Here is a 19,659-nt window from a genome sequence, read left to right on the forward strand (position 1 = left end):
TGCCTGGAATGGTCAACATGATTGATATGTTTCAAGCACTGCCTTTGTAATTAGCTTCGATGGCATTGGGAAGTGGTTAGGGTTTGCCCAATGTAAAGAGCAGATGACTATAAGTGCGGATAGTGTAAGAGTTGGCCGCTGTATTTCGTTATGGGGGAAAGAAAGTTTTATTTAAAAAGTGAAACGTTTCTAAAGGACCTCTGGTGTAGAAAAGTGATTTAGAGTGCTTTGCAGAGGTGTAATCAAATAAACTTGATACTAAGCTAAAACACAGAGTATTAGGAAGGCTGTCCAGTAGATTGGTCTATGAAGTTGGTCTTGAAGCGCGAGAGCGGGAGCGCCAGAGAGCCAGAGCTGCTATCCATTGTTTTATCTTGAATTTCTATTCTCTTGTTGGGTAAGAATTCTATTCCCTTTCCAGCGTTGAAGTAACTGGTCTGTAGTTCCCTGCAGATATCCGAACTCCCTTCTTAAAAAAAAAGGTATGAGGGTAGTGGAAGCATATTAAAGAGGAGCTTTTAAAAGGATAAGTCACTGAAAAGGGAAGAGCTGTAGATTGATGGCGGAGGAGCGGGTGAGTGGAATTAATCAGATAGTTCCCTCAAACACGCCGACACAGGCACCACATGTTTCAGTGCTGCAAGATTCTATAAACGAGCAAAACTGTTACCGCCACCAAAAGGGAAAAGCTCGATTGTAGTTGATCCAAACTTTGAAGCCAAGGCTTGGCTTGAACTTGGCCAAGCAATAACAGCAAAGTAACAATACTGTTTAGATCATTGTATTATTTTTCACTTGTCAGAGCAGTGCATTTCCAATTGAGTGATCGGCGTGAAGCAAAAAGAGATGGCAGAAAGCCACCAGAGCGGGTCAAGGAAAGGACAGCCACTGTGGTGCTGCAAGGCATTAAAAAGGAACGGCACTGTGTAGCATGTGGGTATAACCAATCGAGAGAATATGTTAGTGATTTCTCTCGCCAGGGTAGGGTTGCCAGCCCTTCAGTGTCATCCTGGAGTTCAAGCTTCATTTCCTGGGCATGTTATCGGCGAAATCAGGAGGGAAAGTATAAGGGGCATTGAACAAACTTTTCCCTTTATTGGAAATGCATTTATTTGTTGGAGATGGAGCGGGATGGCAGAAAGGGCTGTTTGATAGGGTGGGGTGGTAGACATCTGGTACCTTCAGGGACACATTTAACCAGAGTTGGTATCGACACTACGCTGTGGGGGGCTTGGGCAAGAGGGAAAATGATTAATTAATCAGTTGTTGTTGTTGTTGGAGATATGGAGCGGGATTTTCAAACCGCGCTCGCCCCAAAACTGGAGAATCACGTCCGAGGGCAATGGCCTTTTGTGTGGCCCACCCCCTGCCCGCTACGATTCCCGTGATGGGTGGGATGGGGAAATTCTCCCCATGGTTGAGGAATTCATGGATGGAACAAATAAAGCAGACATATTAGTGGGTGGGGGGGGGGGGGTGCGGTGGTGTTGGAGGGAGGTCGGAGCAGGAAGAGAGGAAAGGTTGATGCCGATTGAACGATCCTGTGACTTAGACACACGAGAGAAAGACTTCATTTTATAGACCAAGAGAATTTCCTTTACACTCCACTTCCACACCAGCTCAAAAGGTCAGGATCAAACAAAGCCAAATTTGTTTGCATCGATCATTTTACGGGTTTAATTTTTAATTTCCCATTCCATTCTGCTGGGTTTTTTTTTGACTTACAGCAAACGTTGAAATTGTCAGTTGTTCTGCCTTGAAGGGATTACTGAGATTGACTGTTGGGTCTTAAATCATCAACAGTGGACAAAGTCTCAAGGTTAGTTTTACATCCCATGGAAACAAGGGAATTAGTGGATGAGAAGGCCAAGTTCTGTCTGGTTCTCCTTTTACCTTCTTGGGAGTTAAATGATACAATGACAATGCACTTATTGTGTAATAGCAATCAATCTCAGTCAGCTTCAAAGGGCAGCACGGTGGCACAGTGGTTAGCATTGTTGCCTCACAGCACCAGGGACCTGGGTTTGATTCCCAGCATGGGCCACTGTCTATGTACAGTTTGCACATTCTCCCTGTGTCTGTGTGGGTTTCCTCTGGGTGCTCCGGTTTCCTCCCACAGTCTGAAAGACATGCTGGTTAGGTGCATTGGCCAAGCCAAATTCTCCCTCGATGTACCCAAACAGATGCCGGAATGTGGTGACTCAGGGGTTTTCACAGTAACTTCATTGCAGTGTTAGCGAAAGCTTACTTGTGATCCTAATGAATAAACTTTAAACAGTCCTTAACAAACACTTTCATGCCATGAAAGAATCCCAGGTGGTGGTTTCTCTTTTTAAAGCAATTTTTTAAATGAATAAATCAAAAACAATTTTTAAACAGATAACCTGTAAATAATAAATAGGAAGGTTTTAATGGAAAATCCATCTATTTCTTGGATTTTTTAAATCACTCATGACACATGGGCATCGCTGGCTGGCCAGTGTTTATTGCCCATCCCTAGTTGCCCGAGGGCAGTTGAGAGTCAACCACATTGCTGTGTCCCTGGAGTCATATGTAGGCCGGACGAGGTAAGGATGGCAGATTTCCTTCCCTAAAGGACATTAGTGAAGCAGATGAGTTTTACCGATAATTGACAATGGTTTCATGGTCATCAGTAGATTCTTAATTCCAGATTTTTTTTTAACCGAATTCAACTTTCACCATCAGCTGTGGCGGGATTCGAACTCAGGTCCCCAGAACATTAGCTGAGTTTTGTGTATTAATGCTTCAGCAAATAATACCACTAGGCCATCACCTTTTGTGGATCTTGCGCACCGCAGCCTCACGCAGAAAAGTTTGTTTACCTTTATCCAAATGTATTTTTAAAATCAGACTCTGATTTTTTTTTGAAATCTATGGATAAAATAAACAAGACGACGTGAGACCATGGTGGTGGTGGAAATTCTGCGGCTGTCAGAACTCACAGTGCCCCCTCTCCACGTGGGTACAAGTGAACACTCATGACGATACTCTCTCCCTAAACGTCAGTAAAGCAAAGGGTCTAGTCGTCGACTTCAGAAAGTGTAGTGAAGCACAGACCTCTGTCTGTCTACATCAAAGGGAATGAAGTGGAAATTCTTGAGGGCTTTAAGTTTCTAGGTGTCCAGGTCACCAACAATATGTCCTGGCCCCTTCATGCCGATGCAATAGTTAAGAAAGTCCACCAACGTTCCTACGTTCTCAGGAGGCTAAGAAAGTACAGCACGTCCGATACAACTCTCACCAACCTTTAAGGATGCACCATAGAAAGCATCCTTTCTGCTTGGAGCACAGCTTGATACAGCTTCTGCTCTGACCAAGGCCGCAAGAAACTACAAGGGCTTATGAACGTAAACCAGTCTCCCACCCATCGACGCTGTCGACACTTCCCGCTGCCTCGGCAAAGCAGCCAGCATAATCAAGGCCCCCTGCATCCTGGACGTTCTCTCTTCCCGCTTCTTCCATCGGGAAAAAGATACAAAAATGTGAGGTCACGTACCAAACAATTCAAGCACAGCTTCTTCCCTGCTGCCATCAGACTTCTGAATGGACCTACCTTATATCAAGTTGATCTTTGTTTACACCATAGCTATGACTGTAACACTACATTCTGCACGCTCTTCTTTCCTTCTCTCCTATGTACTCTATGAATGGTATGCTTTGTCCGTATAACGCGCAAGAAACAATACTTCTCACTGTGTCCCAATACATGTGACAACAATAAATCAAATAAAAAATAACCATCTACCTGCGTGTGCTGCGAGAGTTCTGTGACATCTTTTCCTGGTCCGTCAATTTCAGGGAGGGTCAGCGATTTCTTGGTGACAAATTGTTCCATTTTTTGGTAAGTCTTCTCAAAAAGCTCCACTTTGTCTCTGAGCTTTTCCAGTTTGGCTGTTCTTTCCTTCTGCCGGCCACTGGCTGAACTGAACCGTTTGGCGAGTTCGTCCACCTTTGCCTGTAACGCAGAGGCACTGGACACGTCTGCGGTGGCAATGAACTTGTTGGCTTTCTCTTTTATCGCGCTGATACTGCTTTGGCGACTGGCAATGTTTTGTTCCAGTGCCTGGAAGAGGAAGAGCACGAGTGTTTAGTGATATGAATTAGTGGTCAGCTTAAGCACTTTAAATCAGAACAGATGTTTACAATTGTTTTTCATGAATCCACTTGAGCAGACTTAGCAACATGATGCTGGTTCCGCCACTGGGAACAGGCTAATCCTTGCAGAAATAGAGGTGATTAATCCATATCTGGAACACATGATCGCTACAGGATCATCATGGAAAATAAAACTCCACCGAAAGGAACAATAGGGGAAATAAAAGATTATGGGCAGGATTTTCTGACCATGTTCCTCCCAAGGTTAGAAAATTCCACCCGAGGTCAATGGACCTTTCCACCATCTGCCACTGCCCGCTCCGACTCCTGGGGCAGGAAAATTCGGCATTACGTCTCTGTGATGATTAATTTTATACAACTAATATTGAAAAAGACCTCGGGTGAGATTTTCCACTTTGTCCATGGCGTCGTTTCTGGCACCGTTGGCATCTTCCAGTCCTGTTGATGTCTGCAGCAACTTGCGTGACTTTCCTGTCCCGTTGCTTGGGCACCTCTGGCAGTACAGGAAAAGATCAGTTTGGTTGCAGTTTGAGGTTTGAGTTTTAGTTTTAGAAGGGATGCCAGGCTGGAATGAAATCTCTCTCTCTGCCAGGTTTTTGGAAATTCTGCTGGTTATCTGAAAGCAAGGCTTTTGCCTTCCTGGAGCAAAGAATCTATTGGTGGCTTGCCTTGAGCCTAGTGTTCTGGGAGGCTGTTCTGACTTCAAACTGTTCTGAGTGTATCAAGAGGACTGCAGCGTTCATCCAAAGGACTCATTTCTAGTATCACATGAGCATTAGTCTCTGCTGTGTTAAACCTGTGGAAGGGTTTTATTTATGGGACTGGTTTGATTGGAACATTTTCAATATATCTGTTAAGGGTTATGCACTATCGTGGTTGTTTTTGTATTCTTTGTAATTGATAAGAGTTATTGCTAATAGTCTTACTAGACGTTAACTATATTCTTAAATAAACTTTGTTTGATGAAAGCTCCCTAGTGGGTCACTTGAATCATACCTGAGTTGAAACCTATTATGCTTATCCTGGCCAAATTCAAGATGCAAAACTTATGATCCAAATGGGCTTCATAAAACATTTTGGAGTTTCTGACCTGAACCGTAACACTAACCTGCTACCTCACAGAGTGCAAACAGGCAGTAAAGACAGTAAAGTAAATCATCTGAAGACCCGTGCCAAGACTTTCAGGTCTAAAACCAATATGATCAGTCAATACATGTAAATTTGTGTGTTTTCATTTTTTTTAAACGTGACAACGATAAAAGTCAACTCTCAACACAGGCAATAATTTGCCTTTTGGCTGGGGTTTTGGTATTTTATGTCTGACACATTAATGATTTGTAGCATTTTACTTTGTCATTAATCTTCTAATGAATAAAATTATGCATTGTGAAATCTTCCACGGTTGGGTAGTCTGCTTACTGTCAGATAATGGAGCCACAGGGTCTTTAGACAGAAAATGCAGACCGGTATTCAGAATTTGAAGCTTTAATTTTGAACCCTGTAATTTAAAATACATCTGAAATATTAGCGTACGCTCAGAGGAGTTCTATCAAAGTGAAGACTTCAGTCCTTGCTCAGGGAAGTTGACCCTAATCACTTCTGTTCTCGTTCACTGAAACAATTCGGGTGATTAATGATGGTTTTGAATTTTCAATTCAGATTTTCCTCAATGCTATTCGCATGCATTAAATGTACACCACACTGAACGACGTCGAAACACTCTCCAGTGATTACAGCCAACACTTAAAATGACTCGTGGCGGATAAATTAGTTTCGCAAGCGCTTGCCATATTTCATTTTCAGACACTTCCACTCACCGCGTTTTTACTCAAGGCCTCTTGAATGGCAGCGGCATTCAAAGGCATCTCCTCCTCATCTTCAAGGCTCTTTTCAACACGCCCCATCCAATCCAGCATCTCATCCAATCCATCCTGAACACTCAGGGACCGCGTGAGTGTCATCCGTAGCTTTTCATTGCGGTCACTGGTTGATTTGGATAGGTTCTCGTACCTGGACACGACATCATCTATCCAGAGGCAAACGTTGGTCACATTATTCTTTCCTGTTTGCTGTTACAGATTTATGAGTCTTTAAAGCGCATTCCCAATTCGCTTCCAAATAACATCCAGGCAACTCTCTATCCGATTTAAAATAGGCTGCATTTTTTTTTAAACCAGCGCATTTCAAGAGGTTATTTCCAAGCCCGAGCATGCTTCATGGGCAGGATTTTCCTAACGCACTTGCCCCAAGGCCGGAAGATCCCACACGAGGTCAACGGACCTTTGCAAGGTCCGTGTCCCACCAGCTATGCTTCCCGTGGTCAACGGGATGGGAAAATTTTGCCCTGAAGATCTGAGGGGACCAATACTGCAGATTAAAGAAAGACTGTTTGAACATTAAGATCCAAGGTCTTTGGATTAATGCTGGCGTTAGACTGGGGTGGGCACAGTAAGAAGTCTCACAACGCCAGGTTGAAGTCCAACAGGTATATTTGGTATCACGAGCTTTTGGTGCGCCGCTCCTTCATCAGGTGATACCAAATAAACCTGTTGGACTTTAACCTGGTGTTGTGAGACTTCTTATTTTGATTAATATACTGCTGAGAGGGAGCGAGAGAGGAAGAGAAAAGAGAGTAGTGAGTATAGAGAGAGAGAGGTGATTATTCTATGTAACATTAATGATCAGAACATACCACAAGGCGAATAACATTAATGCATTTAAAGGGGGGGAGCTAGATAAACAAATGAGGGAGAAATGAATGAAAGGATCTCATAGAAACCCATAAAATTCTATAAGCAGGCAGCGTAGATGCAGGAACAATGTTCCTGATGGTAGGGGAATCCTGAACCAGAGGTCACAGTCTGAGGCTTTGAGATGAGGAGATATTCCTTCGCCCAGAGAGCAGTAAACCTGTGGAACTCTCTACCACGAAAACCAGTTGAGGCCAAAATATTGCTTTGACAAAGGACCATCTGAACTCTCTTCTCTCCTGACAGATGCAGCCAGGCCTGCTGAGATTTGCCAGCACTTTCTCTTTTGGTTTCAGATTCCAGCATCCGCAGTAATTTGCTTTCATTTGAGGCCAAATTACTGTTTGTTTTCAGGGAGGAGTCAAATGTAGCACTTGGGGCTAAAGGGGTCAAAGGATATGGGGGGGTGGGGGGGGGAGAAATGGGAACAAATGTTTGGGCTGGATGATCATAATGAATGGTGGAGCAGGCTTGAAGGGCCAAACGGCCTACTCCTGCTCCCATTTTCTATGCTTCTATGATATGCTGATAATGTGGACGAAGGGGATGGGGAGGCTTGTGTGCAGCGTAAGTGTTGGCGTTGCCTAAGAGGGCTGGTGGCCTGTTCCTGAGCAGAAAATTATATGCACACGTGTGCATGGGCAGCACAGTGGCACAGCGGTTAGCACTGCTGCCTCACAGCGCCAGGGACCCGGGTTCGATTCCTGGCTTGGGTCACTGTCTGTGCATCTCCCCCCATGTCTGTGAAAGTCTCCTCCAGTTTCCTCCCACAGTCCGAAAGGCCTGCTGGTTAGGTGCATCGGCCGTGCTAAATTCTCCCCTCAGTGTAACCCCAACAGGTGCTGGCGTGTGGCGGCTAGGGGATTTTCACAGCAACTTCATTGCAGTGTTAACGCAAGCCCACTAGTGACACTAATAAATAAACTTAAAACTTTAATACACTCGATCTGAGAACATACCCAAATGATCTTGGATTTCATCACGGTTCAGGAGGAGATTGCCACTGGTACTGACAAGCGCATCGACAGTCTTCCTCAGCTTTTCAACAACACTTTGGTGTCCAGACATCTGATCCTGCAGAGCCTATTCACGGCAAATCAAACAATAAACACCACTCGTACAATGAAACAGAGGAAAATGTGAGCAATTACTGATGAATGAATAGCTTTCGACCTTGACTTGCTCCAGCTGCTTCTGAAGGTTTTTGGGATCTGCGGCAATGGCCTCGGCCAGCTGGGTTTTCGCAGCTTCTTCGGTGCTTTGAAGCCACGGTAGAAGGCTGGCCGAGATTTCTTGGTATTGGCTGTAAATATCCACCACATCTCTGAGGTTTTTACCCAAGGTGTTGCACTGGAGGGAGGAAATAAAAACAGGAAACTCAGACGAACCAAAGACAGCTTGTAACCAGTGAGGAGGAGACGGCCGTACAGTCTCTCTCCAGGCTGCTTGACTATTGAAAACGACCTTCACCTCACCTCTACCTTCTGGGCCAATCCCCAAATTCCTTTATTGCCTCAAGAGTCCACAAATGATTGAGTACAGTCAACAGAGTCAATGACGGAGCAACTACAGCAACTTTGGCTAGAGTGTTCCAAAACTTCACAGCACCTTGAGTGAAGAACCATAGAATCCCTACAGTGCAGAAGGAAGCCATTCGGCCCATCGAGTCTGCACCGACAACAATCCCACCCTTGCCCTATCCCCGTAACCCCACGTATTTACCCTGCTAGCCCCCTGGCACTAAAAGGCAATTCAGCATGGCCAATCCACCTAACCTGCACACCTTTGGACTGTGAGAAGAAACCGGAGCACCCGGAGGAAACTCACACGGACACAGGGAGAACGTGCAAACTCCACACAGGCAGTGACCCGAGGTGGGAATCGAACCCTGGACCCTGGTGCTGAGAGGCAGCAGTGCTGACCACTATGCCACCATGCCACCCAAAAATATGGTCTTTCTCATCTCAGTCCAAAGTGGCCGACCCATTATATGAGACAATGATTCCTAGCTCTGGATTCTCTAGTCTGGGAAACACCCCTCAGCAAATACGCTGTCAGAATTTTATATATTTTATCTCTCATTCTTCAAATCACAAGCTCATTGTACAACCCTCCCATTTCAGAACTCAAACTTAGTGAACATTTGTTACAACCCCTCTAAGATAAGTATATTGTTGTAGGTGCAGGCTCAATGGGCCAAATGGCCTCCTTCTACACTGTAGGTATTCTATCTCTCCATAGTTACAGAGATCAAAAACACACACAATATTCCAGTTGGGGGCTCTGGCATGGCAGCAGTGGTTAGCACTGCTGCCCCATAGCTCCAGGGGCCCAGGTTCAAATCCAGACTTGGGTGACTGTCGTGTGGAGTTTGCACATTCTCCCTGTATCAGCATGGGTTTCCTCTGGGTGCTCCAGTTCCTCCCGCAGTCCAAAGATGTGCAGGTTGGCTGGATTGGCCATGCTAAATTGCCCCTTAGTGTCCCAAAATGTGTAGGTTGGATGGATTAACCATGGTAAATGTGGGGTTACGGGGCTAGGGCAGGGGAGAGGGCCTGAGTAAGATGCTCTGACAGAGAGGTGGTGCATACACGATGGGCTGAATGTCCTCTTCCTGTACTGTAGCGATCCTATGAAACTTCTTTACAATGGCAGTAACACTTCCTTACTCATGTGCTCCAATTCTGTTGTAAAATTGGCCAACATACCAGTATCCTTCACAGTTACTCGCTATGCCTGAATTTTGTGCACTCAATTCTTTATTGTACCCTAAAAACACGTGCGCGGGCCACTACTTGAAGACACTAATGAGAAAGTACGACCCGCGCTGGCTGTAGTTTTCCACATGAGCTCTTGCCAGCGCTGTAGCTATAAATCAAACATACTGAACAATGAAACTACATTCCATGCTGCCCTGATGTGAGCGTAATGTCAAAAACTAACTGATGTAGTTTTATTTTCATGCATTGTGCAACAAACTTAAAACTCGCAGCTAAGTGTCTGAGATGGACAACGTCTGAGAATCAACCAACATAAAATGACTCGAGAATTAAAGGCACAATTAAGCACCATTGTAATGATGGAGACAGCAATCCGGTGTGAATGCTGTTCCCGATTGATCAGTTCGTTTTAGTTAAGTATAAACATCAAGAATCCAATATTTCGTTTCAGGGGTAGGAAGGAAGGGAATTACAATTAATCGTAACAAACATCACACTCTTCTCTTGAAACACACGCAAGTTTATTACAAAGAAACAAGCCCTTCAGTTCAACCAATCACATTCCAGCAATCAGCCCTTAATACGTTTCCTCACTCCACTGCCACATCCCATCAATCGCTTTGCCCTTATCCACTGATCCAATCTAACGTTCAACGTTGACTTTGTTTCTGCTTGAACCACTCCTGGAATATCGAATTCCAGCTTCACGATTTTACTTGCGAATAGATCTTGGGGCTGCCTCTGTGATGTTGTCTCATGCAAGACCTGGGGTGAGATTCTCCGGCCTCCCATCCGCGTGTTTCCCGCCAGTGGGAGGTGGCGTGTTGGGTGCTAACTAACGGCGGGATTCTCTGGTCCTGCCATGGGCATGGGCACACTGCCGGCAGGGCTGGAGAATCCCACTGGCATGAATAACCAGAGAATTCCAGCCTCATATTTAGCGTATTAATAGCACAAACAGGTCACTGAGTCCAGACAGTCTATGCCAGTGTTTAAACCCCATTAAAGCTACCTAATCAGCTCAGTCAATCTTGAAAAGTCCTTCTTACTAACATCTTGGGGCTTGTGCAGAAATTGGGGGAGCTGCCCCACAGACTAGTCAAGAATGGCCGAAGAGAAACACTACAGTGCAGAAGGGGAGGCCATTTGGCCCATCGAGCCTGCACTGACAACAATCCCATCTAGCCCCAATCCCCGTAAACCTCCAACATTTACCCCGCTACTCCCTCTAACCTATGCATCCCGGGACACTAGAGTGCAATTGAGCATGGCCAATACCTAACCCACACATCTTTGGACAACGGGAGGAAACCGGAGCACCCGGAGGAAACTCACGCAGACATGGGGAGAATGTGGAGACTCCGCACAGATAGAATTGGGTCCCTGGAGCTGTGAGGCAGAGTGCTATCCGTTGTGCCACCCATAGTCACAGTATTGGAATCAACCTTTTCAGACAACGTTCCAGACACCACTCTGATTATCATTACGGCAGTGACTCAGTGGCATTGTCACTGCGCTAGTAGTTCAAAGACCCAAGCTAGTGCTCTGGGATCCAGGTTTAAATCCCACCATGATAGATGGTGAAATTTGAGTTCAATCAAAAAAATTCTGGAATTAAATGGCAATGAAACCATTGTCAATTATCATAAAAACCCAACTGCCGTCCTTTCCTGGTCTGACTTACAGAATTTGCCCCTGGTCCCAGACAGCATGAACTCTCATGAATCTGTTCAAATATGTGCATGGAAATTTCCAACTGAGAGTAGTGGTGGTACTCTGGGTGAGGGGGACTTGGGGGGAATGTCATAAAGTCCCACCCATAGTCTTCACGTATCTCCAACATTGGCAATTTTTATTCATCCTTTTCCGATACCATGCTGCTGTAAATTCTGAAATCGGGAGTGCAAAAGGACTTGGGAATCCTAGTTCAGGATTCTCTTATGGTTAACTTGCAGGTTGAGTTGGTAGTTAGGAAGGCAAATGCAATGTTAGCATTCATTTTGAGAGGGCTAGAATACAAAAGCAGGGACATACTGCTGACACTTTATAAGGCTCTGTCAGACCACACTTAGGATATTGCAAGTAATTTTCAGTCCCATATCTAAGGAAAGATGTGCTGGCCTTGGAGAAGTTCCAGAGGAGGTTCACGAGAATGATTCCTGGAATGAAAAGCTTGACATATTGGGGGTGTTTGAGGACTCTGGGTCAGTACTCGATGGATTTTAGAAGGACGAGGAGAGATCTCATTGAAACTTACAGAATACTGTAACATCTGGATAAAATAGACGTGGGGAAGATATTTCTATTAGTGGGAGAGACTAGGATCCAAGGGCACAGCCTCAGAGTTAAGGGACAACCCTTTAGAACCGAGATGAGGTGGAATTTCTTCAGCCAGAGGCTGGTGTATCTGTGGAATTCACTGCCACAGAAGGCTGTGGAGGGCAGGTCATTGAGTCTATTTAAGACAGAGATAGATGGGTTCTTGATTGGTAAGGGGATCAAAGGTTACAGGGAAAAGGTGAGAGAATGGGATTGAGAAACTTATCAGCCATGATTGAATGGTGGAGCAGACTCGATGGGCCGAATGGCCTAATTCTGCTCCTGTATCTTACAGTCTCACTTCCTTGTAATTAGAATCTTACATAATTTGCATGAATTGGTTTTGCTTTCACCCTCACGGACATTCGCGCCTGGATTTAGCTGATTGCTACCTTCTCGAGTACTATTAGGGATGGGCCACCTTTGCTGACCTTGCCAGTGACACCTGCATCTCATGAATGAATAAAAGTAACCGCAGCATGCTGATCTGCATTTTCATTCAACATCTTCAATCTAAATCATCAATCCGAATCTTTAAAAACCATTTCACCAGATTCTCCATCTCATTGCTGTACTCTGTCTCATCATTGTCTGAGATCCGACCCGCTACAGTGGGGCCATCAGTCAACTTGAAAATCAAATTGGAGAGGAATTTGGCCACACAGTCATAGGTGTGTAAAGAGCATAGTAGGGGGCTGAGGTCACAGTCCTGTGGGGCACCGGCGTTGAGGATGGTTGTGGAAAAGGTGTTGTTGTATAGTAGGGGACTGAGGACACAGTCCTGTGGGGCACCGGTGTTGAGAATGGTCGTGGAAGAGGTGTTGTTGTATAGTAGGGGGCTGAGGACACCGGTGTTGAGGATGATCGTGGATAAGGTGTTGTTGTCTTTCCTTACTGATTGCAGTCTGTGGGTTAGGAAGTTCAGGATTCAGTCGCAGAGGGAGGTGTCAAGCCCTAGACTATGGAGTTTGGAGATGAGTTTCGTAGGAATAATGGTGTTGAAGGCTGAGCTATAGTCAATAAATCGGGGTGTGACATAGGTGTCCTTGTTATCTAGCTATGACTGTAACACTACATTCTGCACTTTCTCCTTTCCTTCTCTATGAACGGTATGCTTTGTCTGTATAGCGCGTAAGGCAGAATACTTTTCACTACGTACTAATACATGCAACAATAATAAATCAAATCAAATTCTTGATTGCACTTTTCTCTGTTCCTACAACCTCAGAGCACAAAATATTTCCTCTTCGCTCCAACTCTCCATTCCTCAGACTCTGCCCCCTTGCAAATCCCCTTACTTCAGCCTTGCCTGCAGGTTATGGTTATGTATGGGAATTTCCTCAGTATACCTCTTAGTGCCTCGATCACCCCCATCACAAAGGCCCTTCTTAACACAGACTGTCCTTCTGGTCACATCCCCTAAAGTTCGGTTTTGCACCTGTTTTTTTCACATTTACTTATCGGGCACTTTGGGGATGCTTTCATGCATTACATAAAGGCAAGTCATTGCGGTTATTTTTTATTTGACATGTTGTTCAATTAAAATGAGTATATTTTTAATTTTATTTTAGCCCAGAAAAATGGCTCGAATTATCAGGATGGAACTGTACATTCTTCAATTTCTTTTCAGTAACTCTGGGGACAACGGGCAGGATTTTACGGCCTCACTTGGGCCAGACAGGAAATTTCCACCCGAGGTCAACGGCGATTCCCGTTGTCGGACCCTCACCAGTTTTGTGGTGGGCAAGGTGGTAGACTTCTGGCCAATACGTCCAAGCCTGGTCACACACATGGTGGCAGAGTGGTTAGCACTGCTGATTCCCAGTGCCAGGGTTCGATTCCCGGCTTGGGTCACTTGTCTGTGTGGAGTCTGCACATTCTCCCCGTGTCTGCGTGGGTTTCTTCCAGGTGCTCCGGTTTCCTCCCACAGTCTGAAAGACTTGCTGGTTAGGTGCATTGGCTAAACTCTCCCTCAGTGTATCCGAACAGGCGCTGGAGTGTGGCCAGTCAGGGATTTTCACAGTGACTTCATTGCAGTAAGCCTACTTGTGACACTAACAAATAAACTTTAAAACATGCAATGTTTCAGCAGAAGTCACTGGGAACAGAAACTTTAGGTTGTTTTTTTTTGTCCAGTCCTCGTCCACTTGCATCACATCAGCTATTCAACTCCAGGAGCTGCTGTCAAACCTTCACGTTCATAGGCTGGGGATCGTTGTGAGTGGGGCATTGAATCCATCAAGCAACAAGGGCAGATTCAGACTAGCTCTGTCTGCTTCTTTCATTTCCTGATGCCTTGCCTGCAGTCACTTCTCAATAGAGAAATATAAGAACATATTAAACTAGAAAGAGTGCAGAAAAGATTTACTGGGATGCTACTGGGACTTGATGGATTGAGTTACAAGGAGAAGCTTGGATAGACTGGGAGATTTTCCTCTGGAGACTAGGAGGCTGAGGGGTGACTTTATAGAGGTCTATAAAATAATGAGGGGCATAGATGAAACAGATAGTCAATATCTTTTCCCAAAGGTAGGGGGGTCTAAAACTCGAGGGCATAGGTTTAAGGTGAGAGGGGAGAGATACAAACGTGTCCAGACGGGCAACTTTTTCACAGAGAGTGGCAAGTCTGGAACAAGCTGCCAGAGTTAGTAGTAGGGCGGGTACAATTTTATCTTTTAAAAAGCATTTAGATCATTACATGGGTATCGAGGGATATGGGCCAAATGCAGGCAATTGGGATTAGCTTACGGGCTTTTAAAAAAAAAGGTGGCATGGACAAGTTGGGCCAAAGGGCCTGTTTCCATGTTGTAAACATCTATGACATAAGAACATAAGAAATAGGAGCAGGAGTAGGCCATCTAGCCCTTCGAGCCTGCCCCGCCATTCAATAAGATCATGGCTGATCTGAAGTGGCTCAGTTCCACTTACCCGCTTTCTCCCCATAACCCTTAATTCCCCTGTCTGTCAAAAACCTATCTACTCGTGATTTAAAAATATTTAGCGAGGTAGCCTCCACCACTTCAACGGGCAGAGAATTCCAGAGATTCACCACCCTTTGAGTGAAGAAGTTCCTCCTCAACTCTGATCTAAACTGCACCCTTCCACCACCACCACCCCCCCCAGAGGGCTGTGCCCTCTAGTCCTGCTATCCTTTCTAAGCAGGAAGAATCTCTCTACTTCTACCCTATCCATCCCCTTCATTCTCTTATATATCTCTATAAGATCCCCCCTCATCCTTCTAAACTCCAACGAGTACAGACTCAGTCTATTTAGTCTCTCTTCATAGTCCAACCCCCTCATCTCCATGACTCTAACACAAGAACGAGGGGCAGGAGTAGGCCATCTGGCCCCTTGAACCTGCTCCGCCATTTAATAAGATCATGGTTGATCTTTTCATGGACTCAGCTCCACTTACCCGCCCGCTCACCATAACCCTTAATTCCTCACTGTTCAAAAATCTATTTATCCTTGCCTTAAAAACATTCAATGAGGTAGCCTCAACTGCTTCACTGGGCAGGGGAATTCCACAGATTCACAACCCTTTGGGTGAAAAAGTTCCTCCTCAACTCAGTCCTAAATTTGCTTCCCCTTATTTTGAGGCCTTGCCCCCTAGTTCTCGTTTCGCCCGCCAGTGGAAACAACCTCCCTGCTTCTATCTTATCCATTCCCTCCAGCTCTTATACGTTCCTATGAGATCTCCCCTCATCCTTCTGAATTCCCATGAGTATAGCCCCAGTCTACTCATTTCTCCTCATAAGCAGACTCTCTTAACTCCGGAATCAACTCTGATATATTTATGGAGAAAGTCAGGTTCCACATTCACCTTCAATCTTTGACGCAAAACTTGTTACTGCACCAGAAACAGCAATTATGGATGACAGTCATGTTACTATATAAGGCAATGCCATCTAGTGGCCTCAGATATCCTGCTACACTGTTCCACACTTAGGTTGCAAGTGAAAGGAAGAGAAGCTTGTGTTCACATAGTCCCTTTCACAACTGTGCCACATGCCAACGTGCTTTACAACCAGTGAAGTCCCTTTGACGTGCGATCAGTGTCGTAATGTTGGGAAACACAATTTGCGCACAGCAAGCCCCCCTCACAAACACGCTGAAGGCCAGCGTGGAACTGTGTGCAGATTGGCAGATTAAGCCTTTTCAGTTCAACTCTTATCTGAAGAAAGGCTCCTCCGACAGCCTGGGGTCAAGTGGACACAGCCTGAGAAACTAGGCCCAACATCAAACTGGACATTTTAAAGTAGTACAGCTAAAAACTGTTTCCATGGGGTTACCACAGGTCAAAAGCCAACAGGTTCACATACCAGAACTGTCTCACATGTCGAACAGGGGGTACTTCACCGTAACAATAGGGAAGTCATCATGACCCCGAAACCAGAACCAAGTCCTCTTTCATATTGAACAGAGAGGTTCAAACTTTACAATGGAATATCTGTTGTAACTTGAAACCCATCAGGAGATATGATATCTGTGTATTCCAGACTCCCTGAAATACATGTAAGCTCAGATGACCTGGCCTCACCTCATTGCATGTTGTGACCCTCTACCCTGTCACCCTATTGACCAAAAATCAGGGCAAGTTGGAAGGGAGGAGAAGGATAAAATAGCCATATTCAAGACAAACTCCAGCAAACCTTCAGTGACCTGGGACAATGCAACAGGGTGTGCAAGATCCACCTTCATGCTAAGAGGACCCTGAGTTTATCTGTCGCCTTGAGCTCAGTGAATTGAATCCAACAGCCCAATCGATTTCACCAGATTGGGTAATATCTGCTTTCCCAGGCTACGAGACCAGTTTGGGGAAGGTTAATCTACTGTGTAAGAATTGCTTCTTTAATCCACGAGTGTTTTTAATAAAGCTAGGTTTGAACCAGAACCCTCTGTCTGCCTCATAAAGTAAAGGCACCTGGGTAAACGTGTAATAAACCGGTTGAAATGTCTGGATAGAATATCTCACAGACAACAAGTGCAACCCAAGAGTGTCTGTCTGCATTACGTGGTCTCTGAAGTGGGGGTTGAGCTCTGTCTGAACAGGTGAGAATGCTACCCATTTGATCCAAGAATGACTTCTAAAAGTGAATAGTAGTTAATTATCTCAGTCTGTCTTGTTAAACTATCTTGGGAAACAGATTGCTCTCACATTTCTGTAACGGGCAGGTTTTTCAAACAAAACGCGGAACATTTATCTTGCTTCCTGTTTTAAGCGTACAAGTTGGTTAAATAAGATTTAGTAAATTGGTTACAGTCTGAAAGTGAGAGACAGGTGGTCAGTTAAACACAAAATAGGAACACAATCCGACTCTGACTGGGTAATTAGGAATTTATCTCCAGTATTCACTGCAATGAGGACAACGGCCAGAATTTCAAGCGCTCCTGCCCGGAATCGGGATGGGGTGTGGCTCGCAGAACGGACTTCTCCGTGGACCTCAGGCAGGATTTTTACGAGCCTCACCCAAGCGAGGTTGTAAAATGCCGGCCGGTGTTTAAGACGAGTATGACGTAAGGCCTGTGTGTCAGGAATGAATCTACCTTTTCGTCTCTGTGTGGTGACTCATTCGCTTGACAAATCAATCTCAAAACCATTTAAATCCCCATTTCCACACATGAACAGACGGTAGCCTCAGCTGTGTTGTGATGTCGCACTTGATATAACTCTTGAAATTGAAATAATCCGTGGGGCTGACGAACGTTTGCGTTACCGACGCAACACCCTTCTCCCTCACCACTGAAAATGAAGGTGGCACTGGCCAAAAAACAGAATGGGGCAGACCTGACCTCCGCGATCACATTTAACCTTCACCAATGCAGTATCGTCCATCAACAGCAACCGTCCAGAGAGACAGTTAGCAGAGATAAACAAATGTTACGCGCATGTGTTTTGCAAACATTGAGTTTTTTATTCATTTGTAGGCTATGGGCGTCGCTGGCTGGCCATCATTTATTGCCCATCCCTAGTTGTTCTTGTGGGGGACAGTTCAGAATCAACCACATTGCTGTGGCTCTGGAGTCACATGTAGGCCAGACCAGGTAAGGATGGCAGATTTCCTTCCCTATTCCACATTAGTGAACCAGATGGGTTTTTCCGACAATGGTTTCATGGTCATCAGTAGATTCTCCGTTCCAAGTTATTTATTTTGTTGGATTCAAATTCCACCATCTGCCGTGGCAGGATTTGAACGCGGGTTCCCATTACATTAGCTGAGTTTCTGGATTAATAATCTAGTGATAATATCACGAGGCTGTTGCCTCTCCTCTTCACCCATTGCTGGATAAACACGGTATAAAATGACTCGAATACAAGGTGAATTGAGCAATTTGCCATCTGACGACTTCTCCCTATCCCATGTGACTGATCATCACCCATTGGCTGTGTCACGCTCATAACTACAGGAGGAAACCGGTCAAAGAGTAGAAGAACATTGGTCAGTATGAAGTCGCCTTACCTTAGAGTGCAGCAATTTATAGCAGTCACTGGCCACCTCCAGTTGCCTCTGTACCTGGGCACAGGTTGCAGACGTGTCAATGAGAGGCTTTGCATCTTTGTCCTGCTCCAGTTTGCCGCAGGATTTAGCAGCATCAAGTACTCTTTGCCCTGAGATGGTGATGTACCTCAAGTCGCCTTTGTGAGAGATGACGTCCTCGGAAAAGCTCTTCTGCCTTTGCAGTTTGCCGGTAAAGGTCTCGACATCCGCGGCACCCGACTGGAGATCGTCCAGCTGTAGCTCGGACTGGTGCAGCCAGTTTTCAAATTCTCTGTAATCGGCGGAGAACTTCTGCAGCTCGTCCTGCACCGTCTGCACCAGTTTCAGTCGGGTTTCCGACTGGGCCAGCGTCCTCTCGTACTGAACCTTCAACTCATTCAGGTCATGCTCCAGTTTCTCTCGTTCCTCTGCAGAGATACTGGGACCTTGCTTCTTCAGGAAGTCCTGGACTGACTGCGTCGAGATGATGTAGGACTGCTGTTGCGACATAACTTGTTGGTGGTGAATCTGTTTTCAACAAAAGCATGTCAGGAACGGTCACTAAGGACACACACACAGGCTTTTTTTCCCACATCAGAATTTATATTAAATCATTAACCGTATGGTGCAGAATCAGGTGGATACCAACTCTCCAAAAGAACATCTTACCCTTGCCCAGCCCCCCTGCTGGGTGTCCTGTAACCTCTTTGGACACCTAGGGACAATTTAACATGGCCAATCCACCTGACCCGCACATCTATGGACTGTGGGAGCAAACCAGAGCACCCAGAAGAAACCCACACAGATAGCGACTCAAGCTGGAAATCGAACCCGGGTCCCTGGCGCTGAGAGGCAGCAGTGCCAGCCACTGTTCTTGCATTAGGTGGGGTGGCACCAAGAACAACTGATTTTCATTTATATAGCACCTTTATATCCTTTGGACATCCAACACCCCCCAGAGCTGACGGAGGACTTCTTAAAGTGTAATTACTATTAAATATAGTAAACGGCAGTCATTTCCCACACAGCACATGGCCACAAATAACAAGATCCGTGTTTCAGTTAGGTTGGAGGGGAGGTGAACATTAGCCGAGATACAAGAATTCTCCGGTTCATCATCCAAAAAAGTGGCCAAAAGATCTGGAGGGGGCAGAGGGAGTTTTGGTTTTAACATCTCATAGAAACTTACAAATTAGAAGCAGGAGTAGGCCATTTGGCCCTTTGAGTCTGCTCCGCCATTCATTATGATCATGG

The 19,659-nt window shown here is 45.4% G+C and overlaps 1 protein-coding gene across 4 annotated transcripts in view; it reads right to left on the bottom strand.

Moving 5' to 3' along the window:
• dst (dystonin) overlaps positions 1-19,659 on the bottom strand; it is a 614,201-nt gene that overhangs the window by 213,190 nt on the left and 381,352 nt on the right. For all 4 annotated transcript variants that reach the window (XM_080191940.1, XM_080191941.1, XM_080191942.1 and 1 more), the window contains 5 exons: positions 18,388-18,933; positions 8,061-8,237; positions 7,847-7,970; positions 5,955-6,163; positions 3,767-4,084 (listed from right to left, as the gene is read on the bottom strand). In XM_080191940.1, the coding sequence (XP_080048066.1) occupies positions 3,767-4,084; positions 5,955-6,163; positions 7,847-7,970; positions 8,061-8,237; positions 18,388-18,933 (1,374 nt within the window). The remainder of the gene's footprint in view (positions 1-3,766; positions 4,085-5,954; positions 6,164-7,846; positions 7,971-8,060; positions 8,238-18,387; positions 18,934-19,659) is intronic.

Source organism: Carcharhinus amblyrhynchos, chromosome 7, assembly GCF_965287045.1.
Source record: "Carcharhinus amblyrhynchos chromosome 7, sCarAmb.v2.hapA, whole genome shotgun sequence".
Taxonomy (NCBI): Eukaryota; Metazoa; Chordata; class Chondrichthyes; order Carcharhiniformes; family Carcharhinidae; genus Carcharhinus; species Carcharhinus amblyrhynchos.